The 12,164-nt window shown below is 31.0% G+C and overlaps 1 protein-coding gene across 1 annotated transcript in view; it reads right to left on the reverse strand.

The window, feature by feature from the left end:
- The window catches only part of LOC114332448 (proteasome adapter and scaffold protein ECM29), a 69,229-nt gene that overhangs the window by 44,080 nt on the left and 12,985 nt on the right, over nucleotides 1–12,164 (reverse strand). Inside the window, exons 7-11 of the mRNA XM_050652321.1 lie at nucleotides 10,216–10,485; nucleotides 6,766–7,056; nucleotides 1,965–2,111; nucleotides 1,410–1,635; nucleotides 573–765 (exon numbers count right to left, since the gene is read on the reverse strand). Of these exons, the coding sequence (XP_050508278.1) occupies nucleotides 573–765; nucleotides 1,410–1,635; nucleotides 1,965–2,111; nucleotides 6,766–7,056; nucleotides 10,216–10,485 (1,127 nt within the window). The remainder of the gene's footprint in view (nucleotides 1–572; nucleotides 766–1,409; nucleotides 1,636–1,964; nucleotides 2,112–6,765; nucleotides 7,057–10,215; nucleotides 10,486–12,164) is intronic.

The raw sequence follows: 12,164 nt of genomic DNA on the forward strand, positions 1-12,164 counted from the left end.
CTAAGTTTTGGAATAGCTTTCTTTAAACTGTAGTTGCAAGCTTTCAACATATTCAAAGACCGTAGTTTGTTAAACTTCTTACGATGTCAGTTGGGACAAGTATAAAAACAAAATTTGACACCAAGTGTCGGCTTCTTCTGTAAAACATAGGGGGCGCAATAAAAATTAAATAATAAACTTTTATTGTCATTGACAATAACTCGGATTGTGACTCTGACAATCAACTTGGCATTGTGTATTGTGTTTAATATTGCTTGCCGTCTTTGAAACATGAGAAGGTATTTTTGCCAGATAACGATATGGCTTGAGTGTAAGCACATGTTTTTTTTTCGAACAATTTGACCAATTACACTTCAGTATTGTCCAATAATATACGTTAAAAAGTAATAAGCCACACCCAGGGGACTTTTAGTCCATTTGGACTAAATACAAGGAGTGATCAATTACAAATGTTTATACAGTTTATCTTTATTTCTATGTTCGCCGTAGAATTACTGACCGCACCTCAAACTCATTGAGCCTCTATTCATGTACACAAAATAATTTATTATTCGCTACTCGTATTTGCTTACCTGGATTGGCCACCATCAGATTTCTAACTAAATTAACGTATTGTATAACAGAACTTTCGTCGTTAAGGTCCACACTTTTCTCTTGAAGAAACGAAGCAATCATTGGAGTATGTTCGCAAGGATGTTTAAGGACGTCTCTTGTTAACGGAACGTCTAAATCTTTGATGAGACATAATCTTAAATAAACCAAAATCTGAAAATAAAAAGACAAAATCTGAAGAACAATTTTAATAAATTAAATAAAGAGATAGATACCGAAAAATAACACTTTTGGGTAAAATATTAGAATGGATTCTTTCGGAGAAAGGGAAGAGAAACAATAGCAGCAATGAATTTAGAAGAGGCAATAAAGTATTACAAGAAAACTGGAGAAGTATGGGAAATAAGGAAAAAGGCTTCAAATAAATATCCAAATAAATCCTCACATTAAGGAAGCAAAAAGAATAGGGCTAGAGATAAACCACCACAAACAGAGAAAGGTTCTCAGCTTTTAAAACGCCAGATTTAGTAATTTATCGCCTTTTCTGGCCACATGGTACAACCGCATACATGATGACATAATAGTGTTGTCGTCTCGGTCAGTATCGACACAGCGGGCACGCAGCGCAGTCACATCCTCGCTAAAATAACAAACCCTTAGGAGATATAAACGAAGCACGCTTGTTTACCCAAAATAAATTAATATATTACTGTTCGTTGTTTTACACTTACTTTAATTTCATAATTGTTTCCGTAAACCACCAACGGAACAGCTATAATCTCTAGGGATTGTAATGCGAAATGAATAAAGGAATGAATTTACTCAAAAACTAATCTATCCCATAACAATATTCTTACCTCCGTATATGTTGTGACACTAAATGGCAACAAATGGCTTCCCACCGAAAAACATTGCTTTTTAGCTTTCATAGTACTTTCTGCTTCGCCATGTATGTACTTAGTTATTTCTTCGAAAGATGGCATTATTACTTTGTTCTTTATTTTTTCTCTTGACAGATCAACATCATTCTTTCTGTTAGTTCCGTACAGTGCTTTAAATGCTTCTGTAGAAACTTCGTCTTTGCTAAAAATCATGAGGACTATGTAGTAGCGTGCTATCAAATTATTTATTGGGAAAATATTACAATAATTATATGAAGTTTTTGGCTTCTAAATCAGAGAACTCTTTCAAAATACCAGTATCACATTTTAAAATAGTACTGAACGTATTTTGGAGATGCGTTTCTGGGGCGACTTTATTGGAAGTAGTTTTTTAATTAAATGAAGACCTCGAGAGTATTTCTCAGACAAATAATGGTTGTTAAATATATTTTTCTGATTACGATTTTATACCTCTTTTATACTTGTATGTATTATCTAAATTTTTTATCATTTTAACGATAGAAAACTTACTTATCTCCAGTAGCCGTCAACAACAAATATTTTGATGGTACGTGGTCAGGAGGAAAAATTGTTGCCAAAGTTCTAGCAGCGGCGAATCTTACCATCGGTTCTTCGGATACTATTTTTGATTTTATTAGTAGAAACAAACGGTTTAATCTAAAAACAAAAAAAAATTAAGTTACATAATATATCCTTTAACGAGCAATTTTGTGTAAATCAAAAAAATAGGAATAGTGTGTATAGTAAATCTATACACCCTGTATAAATAATTATGTTAATGTTTATATCTCTGAATAGAGAATTAAATAGCCTTTCAAATGAGTTATCACACAACCCCTACTCTCATTTAATAAAATCATCGATTACGTCATCACGCTCAGATGACTAGTATCACTATAGTTTATTTTTTAACCAGGAGAAGTAAACTAAAAAGACAGATTCACACCCAAGAAAGTCACTAGAATAATAACCAAATACATCTTCTTTTTTGGTTGATCTAGTCGGCCCTCAACCTTAGTCCAAAAATATTATATTAAATTAATACGTCGCACAGTGGTTCAAAAACCCAAAAATATGGCCAAAATATGAAAGCGTTTTTTGATTTGCATGAAATTATTCATCCAGGGGTTTTTGAGGTCGCTAATTACGAATCTGAAGTCTAAACTGCAAAAAACAAAATGGCGAATGTAATATGGCAGATTTATTTATTTTAAATATATTTAATACCGTCGAAATTTGATATCTGGGGGTTTTTCAGGTTGCTGATTACGAATCTGAAATCGAAATTTCAAAAACAAAATGGCTGGTGCAATCCGCCAATTTTTTATTCCAAGATAAAATTCGATTATTAATCATATGAAAGTCAAAACTAATTTTTATTTTATTCTTTCAACAATACTGTACGTGGCCCTTTTATCTACTATTTTACACTACGATACTGAAATAACTAAAGATCTACAGTCATAACAACTACCTGAATGCCTCGGCATGATCTGTTTATTCTGCGTTGTTAACGATTCATATTGAAACTCATAGCGCAGAGCGCTTGTACAAAAAATCTCGCAAAACCAAAGGAGCAGATAGTAGCAGCTATTTTTTTGTATTTTAAAGAGAGAAATATAAGCTAAAAGATTATTGTAGTAACATCTTGGAATTCGATGGAATACATAACTATTTGGCTATCTGAAAATTTAATTTTTTCAAAATGTATACCTTCTTATTACCTAACTTCAACTTAAAATCTACTAAATATAACACATACATATACACATATTTTGATATTATCGGCTTTTATTAAAAATGTCTCCACGAATAACCTCCATTTTGCAGAATTGAATTTGCGCACTTCATTTTCGAGATATACGCACATGACTGTGCGTATAAAATATTCGTTATTCTAAACTGCGGGTATGTTCCGTACGAAGTAGTCCAGGAACCGAAGCATTTCACCTCGCAATTTTTACAGAATGGATCGATTTGCTTGAAAATTTGAAAATAAGTAGTGGATAGTTCAAGGATCAAAATCTATATGATGCCGAAAGGCGCTTTACCATGGGGGGCGGTTGCCACCCCATCTTAGGGGTGAAAATTTTTTATTATATTTTGACTGCAAAAGTTGATAAAAATATTCATTCTAAGCAAAAAATGTTCTATACATTTTTTTGATAAAATTAATAATTTTCGATTTATTCGCTATCGAAAGTGTTAGTTTTATACAGAAAAAATCAATGTTTTTTGATATTATACTCATTTACCATTCACTCAATTTTTGCCGTAGAAAAAATTTTTTCAAACCAAGTTCTTGGGAATTAAATAACCTACAATTTCATATAAAAACATTTTTTCGTATATCTGATACTAATGTTTCTATTCTGAAGAAAATGGCATTTTTTGCCAAACTACAAAAAGTCGTTATTCGCTTTTAACTCCAGTTTTTTTAAAAATAATCATTCTAAGCCAGTCAAACTTCTAGAATCTATTAATAATACATAAATAAAGAAGAATGAATAATGCCAATGACTAAAAGCAAGGCTAACTTACATTATTATGCTTCCAATTGGATTTCTTTTTTTTTTCTCAAAAAAATATATTGATTTTTTAACCGTAACCTTTTTAATTTTTATCTTAGAAAGTTTGGTAAAAAATAGTTTTGTAGGTTTTTACAAGATCTATAAGACTATTAATATTAAATTCTTTTAAAATCCTCAGTCGCAAAAAGTGGTGACTTTGAAAGGGTTGGTAAAGGTGATTTTTGCATGTTATTACAAGATTTAATTGTCAATAGCTCACTCAATTTTTACCGTAGAAAATATTTTTGCAAACCAAGTTCTTGGGAAGTAAATAAGCTACAATTTCATATTTAAATATTTTTTCGTATCTATGATGATAATCTTGCTATTCTGAAGAAAAGGAAATTTTTTACCACACTTCAAAAATTCGATATTTGCTTTTGACTCCATTTTTTTTAAAACTAATCATTCTAAACCAGTTAAACTTCTAAAACCTATTAATAATACATAAGTAAAGAAGACGAAGTAAGGTCAATGACTAATTTTATTCAGGGTAGTGATTAGGGGTTTGCTTTCAATCACTTTTTCGCTGAAAAATATAGGGTCTGACATTCTTTTCATTATAAGCCACTTAATTTTTGAGCTAAAGACTTTGTTTTATTTCTGGAGATAGATATTTTTAAATACTTCAAATTAGTTTAAACAAGTTATCCTCGAAAAATGCATAGTTTTCCCGTCTTTTGACTTTGAAACTACAATATTTAGCATTTGACGAAGAAGAGCTAACATATAATAAAGTATAGCTCGATTACTATTGGTCTTAAAAAAAATTAAAAAAACGGTTTTGTTTATTTTTTCAAAAGGTACATTTTTGTTAAGCAAAGTTGTTTTGATAAAACGAAAACTTTTTGAGTTATTTGCAGAAAACTGATTAAAAACATTAATTCTTTTAATATAAAACTAACACTTTCGATAGCGAATAAATCGAAAACTATTAATTTTATCAAAAATACGTATAGAACATTTTTTGCTTAGAATGAATGTTTTTACCAACTTTTGCGGTCAAAATATAATCAAAAATTTTCACCCCCGACATAGGGTGGCAACCACCCTTATGATAAAAGCGCCTTTCGGCATCATATAGATTTTGTTCCTTGGACTATCCACTACATACTCTCAAATTTTCAAGCAAATCGATCCATTCTGTAAAAATTGCGAGGTTTTGTCCTATTTTAAGCTTCATTACTTGGACTAAAGGTCTACTTTGAACTGAACTGAAAATTCAGATATAAGAGATATAGCTCTAGAGTTGCCAACACTGAATAGGGAATTTAATTCTCTTTTAGAAAATGTAATTGCCGAAACGTCGATTTTTTTTACTTTTGGCCAGCTTTTCGGGATTTTGGACCACTGTGGAGTCGCTAAAGAGTTCCAAAAACAACTGCTTTTTATATAAAAGCAGACTAACAATCTAAAAATTAAAGGAATAACACAGAAAACACAAAAATCGCCGATATAACTTAATTATCCTATAAAATGTCACTAGTGTCAAAATTTGATAAATGTCATTAGTGTCAAAATTTTATAACAGTGCAGTAAACTTGCCTGCGGTTGAACCAATTACAAACAGTCAATACAGCGCGGTAAATTTGAATCACTCCTCTTGGTTAAAAAAACAAACCATAGTATTATATCTATATACGCCAAAAAGTCCTAATTCAAAAATAAAAATCGACCCGCCTGAGAATTTTTCTTCAAAATTGCCCATTCAATTTATGCAAACTCAAATGTCCTCACTTATACTACAGTGTCGCGCCCGCTTAATTAGCAATTAAAAAACAAAGGGGTTTTCGATATTGTTTTCGATATTGTTTTGCAAAAAACTCCTCGGGATTTCATCAATAAATGTTTAAAGAATATCTACCTACCTTGGCAACATTGAAATTTTCAGTTAAATGTCCGATTCAGGGTTAAAATGGCCGATTTCGCGATTTTGTAAATTTTTAATCGCTTATATGTCAAAAACTGTTAACGTAAGAGAAAAGTCACTAAAGACTTTTTCTGTTTGGAATGATTCAGAAACCCTAAAAAAACTTTGTTCGATGCAAAAAAATAGTTTTAGGAAAAACCCCCAATCTTTCCCCTCTCTTGGCAAGGTCTATTATGCTGTTCAGAATAGCCTGTCGTTGTACACATTTCTTCTAAATGACTTACACACATAAATATGTACTTAAATTTAAACTTTACAGGAGAAAGTTTATTTTTTCCCTAAACTATGCACTTTTCGATCCACCTGGTAGATACACGTGCCGGGCTGATGCCTACCAGGTCATGGTTTTTAGCCTTGGTGTGCTATGAATTATCACTAGACAAATTTCTAGCCTTACAGGAAGGATATTTTTCGAAATTTTTAAATATATAAATTTTTTTATTAATATTCCGGGCATATTTGAGAAGGAGCATAAGTCAATTATAATTATTGAAGTTGTCACCTAACTTTATCTGCAAAAATCCGAATGCCACCTCAAAACAGATCCGCCCTGGTCTATCCGACTTGGTCATTAAACGTAATCAAGTGTATTCAGACTAAAAAAGTCTTAATTTTTGAATTGTAAAGAGGTTACTCACTGGAGTAATTCTACTTGTCTGTATTTTGTAACACAACAATTGCTTAATACCCTATTGGCAGATTGCTGTGCTCAATGGAGTTAATAAAAAATAAAAGTTTAAAAAATAAAATAAAAAAAAGAGTTTAAAGTAAGGAAAAATATACTAAACACTAATTTCAAAATAACTTTTACCTGTCATCTTTGTTGCACTCCTCTGGAAAAATGTCGTACTTATAAGCCAATATCAAATTCAAAAGCCCTTCTCGTATCTGCAACTTTAATTCTTGATTGGCGTTTTCCATGTTGGAGAAGAAAGTTTCCAGCAGTTCATCACTGTGGTAGACGGATTTTGGTATCCTGTGCGCAAGCATTCCTATAGTGACGTAAGTTTGGCCATGAAGAACTTCCTCGCCTTCGGATATCAATCGTCCTAACACTTTTAGGAGTGTAATGTCTACTGGCTTTAGAGATTCTTCAGAAGCACTAGAAAACGTTAAAGATTAAATAAAACTGTATTTGGTTATGAGCCTTTGAAAAGATTCCTATAGTCGGAAGTAGCAACACGCTATCTAGCCTAGGAACGCGAAAAACAGAGCATATAAGATTAAATGAGACAGACAGAGAGTATCTTTTATATTGACAATACCGCCACAATATGTCAAAAATCTGCTGATGCAATAAGAAGCTTATTATTAATTCCATTTTATTTTGGGGTTAATCCAAGCCAAGTGGTCCAAAGGTGGTTGCTTGACTATTTTTAATATTTTTTATTTTTTTACCTTTTAAACTTCAGTCTATAGAGAGTACAAAATTGCATTCATATTATTTTTAAAAAATTTGGTTTGCCGATGACGGCCATTTTTGTTAAAGCGTGTCGATCATTTTCAAGCAAAACATGGCTTCGCTCTTTAGCCAATATTTTGGCTAAGGTTTGTCCTAGAACAATAAATCAAAAACCAAAATTTTTAGAAAAGTATGCTCTAAAAAAATTGCCTGTAGCATTATTTAATTTAAAACTACCCTTGAGGCCTTAAATGAACCTCAAAGTTTGAAAAGGTAAACTGATAAAATTCCATTTTCAGCATTTTTTAAACAGCATAAGGCAAGCCGATAATGATTTGTAATTTTTTTCTGCAAAAGACATACATACGTACATACTTTAAATAAAAAAAGTTTGAGCTTTGAGACTTGAATAATTTATTTTTAAAAAATCTCAAAAATGTAATTTTTTCAAAAATCTGAAAGTTTGACCCCTTATAAAAAATTTGAAATTTGGCTGAATGTTAGCAAGTAGAATAAGAAGTAAAAATTTGGAGTTGCAGACTTACGTCATATAGGAGTTACAGGCCTGAAAAAATGGTCAAAAATCAAAATGGTCAAAATTTGAGCGTTTGCGGGCAGGGTATTAAAATTCAAATAAAGTGTCTAATGAAATAAAAATTAATTTATTTTCACCAGATTTCACAATGAATACAAATTTATACAGGGTGGGCCAAAGAAAAGAGTCCACCTCGATATTTGGCAATAGTTACCTATTAGATTTTAAAAAAATTCCGAAATAGGTCCATTTTTATTTTTATTACATTGCAACTTTTTGGCATATATTTCATACTATGTGACGTCATCCATCAGAGCGTGACGACGTAATCGATGATTTTTTTTTAAATGGAATAGGGGTCTTGTGGTAACTAAAAATACATTGTACTGCTGTCAGAAAATAGAAAAAATGTTTATTTCACAAATAAAAATGTCTTTTCGCTTAAATTAAATCACAAACAGCGTCCCACCTACCTCTTGTTGACAGTTTGAACATTTAATTTAAGCGAAAAGCAATGTTTATTTGCCAAATAATAATTTTTTTTCTATTTTATGACAGCAATAAAATGTATTTTGAATTAAATAAATTACATACATTCTTTATATACAAAAATTATTTTTTGGCCACCCTGTATAATTATATTATTGTTTATACTACTGAACAGAGAATTGAACACTCTTTCAAATGAGATAACATACGACCCCTATTCCCATTAAAAAAAAATCATCGATTACGTCATCACGCCCAGATGGATGACGTCACTGACGATATCACGTCATGGAGACGTATGAAATATATATAAAAAAATTGTAATTTAAAAATAAAAATCGACCTGTTTCGGCATTCTCTTAAAATCCAATAACTGCCAAATATCAAGGTGAACTCTTTTCTTTGGCCCACCCTGTATAAATCTGTATTCATTGTGAAATCCGGTGATAATAGATTAATTGTTATTTCATTAGACAGTTTATTTGAATTTTAATTACCATGCCCGTAAACGCTCAAAGTTTGACCATTTTGATTTTTGACCATTTTTTCAGGCCTTTAACTGAGGTAAGTCTGCAACTCCAAATTTTTACTCCTTATTCTATTTGCTAGTGGCTAACATTCAGCCAAATTTCAAACTTTTCATCCGTGCCCATTAGAGATATAAGGGATCAAACTTTGAGATTTTTAAAAAAATTACATTTTTGAGATTTTTTTTGAAAAACTTTACTAAAGCCTCAAAGCTCAAACTTTTTTTATTTAAAGTATGTACGTATGTCTTTTGCAGAAAAAAATTACAAACCATTATCGGCTTGCTTTATGCTGTTTAAAAAATGTTGAAAATGGAATTTTATCAGTTTACCTTTTCAAACTTTGAGATTCATTTAAGGCCTTAAGGGTAGTTTGAAATTAACTAATGCTATGGGCTGTTTTTTTTTAGGGCATACTTTTCTAAAAAGTTTGGTTTTTGATTTATTGTTCTAGGACAAACCTCAGTGAAAATATTGGCTAAAGAGCGAAGCCATGTTTTCGGTTATCGGCAAACTAAATTTTAAAAAAATAAAATAAATGGAATTCTCTATAGACTGAAGTTTAAAAGGTAGAAAAATAAAAAATATTAAAAGTAGTCAAGGAAATAATTTATATTGGACCACTTGGCATGGATTGACCCTTTGATTAATAAACTCTCTAATACAAATGTTATTTTATATAATAGTAAATTTTTGAGCTTCATTTGGTGTTTATAAATCTTGAGAAGGCATACGTCACAGTTCCTAGACAAGAGCTATGGAGATGTATGAGGGAGAAAAGGGTTCCTGAAAAGTATGTAAAACTCGTGAAGGGAATGAGCGTACACCAAAGTAAGGACTTGTGTCGGTGTCAGTATACACAAGTTGCATATTGTAGGTAAACATGCAGTTATTGCATTTAAAATATTTAATGTTCGACTGGTATGTTATTTGACAAATAATTACATGATCTCGAAGTCAGTTAAGTATGATCGCCCTAGGGCATTAAATTTAAATAACTAGTTAAATACTGTCAAGTTGACAAATAACAACCTAAGTAAAACTATGGTTACCATAATTACGTTACTACTATTGCTGGTAAATGTACTTATTTAAAAACTAATTAATTCAAAATGCATTTAATTTTTTTGCATATAAAGAATAATTTAGTCGGACATTAAACGTTGAAGGCACCACGGGTATTATAGATAATAACGCTTTCGGTCAACGTATATCCCTCGGGCCAAAGGCCCTCGGTATATACACCATTGCCCTCAAGCGTTATTATCCTTATAATACCCATGGTACCTTAATAACTATAATACTTACTAACGAATTATATTCCCTGCAAAATTAAGAGCCAATGTTTTCAGTCTAGTGTTGGTGTTAGCTCCAAAGAAGGAATCCAAAATAATATGGATACATCTAGGGAAAATGAAGCCATTATCTGTAACTCTGCACAACGCTGTTAATAACTTGAGACGAATTCTTGTATTAGCTGAGGTTTTCTTTAACTCAGGCTTCACACTCTTTAATATGGTTCCGGAGAACAAATCATATAAAGGTAGAGATGTCTGCGGCAGAGACCAATCGACTGACCTAAAATCCCAAAAATTAGGGTAAGAGCTTTGTGCAAGAACAGCATAAACGAGGTCTTGACAATGGAACAAAAAGCCAACTTAAGTTGGCTTTTTCTACCAACTTAAGTTAGCTCTTCTACCGACTTAAGTTGGCTTTTCTGTTCCGACCTGTGTTGGATCATTAAATTAAATCAAATTGAAAACCATGGAAAAAACTAAGTATCATATTGTGAGAAATATTTTATTTAGTTCTTGTTAGCCCGATCAGTAAAACACACAATTTTACGAAAACCTCCAAAAAAATAAAGGAAGGATGAAAATTTGGAAATAGGTAGTTGAAATTGTCTATAATTATATAAGAAAAAGTTTACAATTCTACATCCCCTCCATTTTACAAAAATTGGGAAATACGGGGTGAAAAATATTTTCTCTTGAGTGAAAAAATATACGTTCAAAATAGGCCCGGAATTGGATAAAATGACTAATTCTAAGCAACTTTTGTTCATTTGTTCTATAGAGTTTTTTCACTAAGTAAATACTTTTCGAGTTATTTGCGAGTGAACATGTTCATTTAAAAAAAAAACATGTTTATGGACGGTTTTTTTTTCGCAGATAACTCAAAAAGTAAGTACTCTAGCGAAAAAAATATTCTTAGTAAAAATATAGCTTATAAAAAATTGAAAAAAAATGGTGTACGCGTGAGGTCTGCAGACCCAGTATAAGCAGATTTGTAGCTAATGAAAAGTAGGTTCTTCTTCGTCAAATTCCAAATCGAATACTTCAATGTGAAATAACCAAAAAACAGAACACTTTTCGGGGAAAATTCATTATAACTTTTTTAAAGTGTTTAAAAAAGGTTTATTTTTGTTTAAAAAAAAATTCTAACATTAAAAATAAGTGAGTTACGCTCAAAATATTGTTGGTCCCTTTTATTTTTTGGTACAAAAATCGCGAAAATTACCCCCTAATTAGCATCCCAAATAAAATTAATCGTAACCGCTTCACAAGTTAATTTACTTATGTATTGCTTATATTATCTATAAGTTTCATTGGTTCAAAGTGCTCAGTTTTGAAAAAAATTGGGTTTAAAATAAAACATTTTTTTAATTTTGAAAAAAAAAATGGAATTAACTTAAAAATTATTAGTAATACCAAAAATCTTAAAGAGTAATAAAATGTACGTTTTGCTTTTCTGAATATTTTTCCTTTTTTGTTTCCTTGTTATACTAAAATTGATTATGCTACGGCTGTTCAAAATTTGCCTAAACTCGTGAACTCGTTCAAGCCATTTTAACTACAGCTTTTTCAAAAATAAGCACTTTGAACCGATGAAACTTACAGATCATATAAATAATACGTAAGCAAAGTAACTTGTGAAGTGGTAATGATAAAATTTATTTGTGATGCTAATTAGGGAGTGATTTTCGTGATTTTTGTACCAAAAAATAAAAGGGACCAACAATATTTTGAGCGTAACTCACTTACTTTTAATGTTACAAGTTTTTTTTTTAACAAAAATAATCCTTTGTTAAACACTTTAAAAAAGTTGTAATGAATTTTCCCCGAAAAGTGTTCTGTTTTTTGGTTATTTCACATTGAAATATTCGATTTGGAATTTGACGAAGAAGAACCTACTTTTCATTAGTTACAACTCTGCTTATATTGGGTCAGCAGACCTCACGCGTACACCATTTTTTT

Source organism: Diabrotica virgifera, chromosome 5 (genome assembly GCF_917563875.1).
Source record: "Diabrotica virgifera virgifera chromosome 5, PGI_DIABVI_V3a".
Lineage (NCBI taxonomy): Eukaryota > Metazoa > Arthropoda > Insecta > Coleoptera > Chrysomelidae > Diabrotica > Diabrotica virgifera.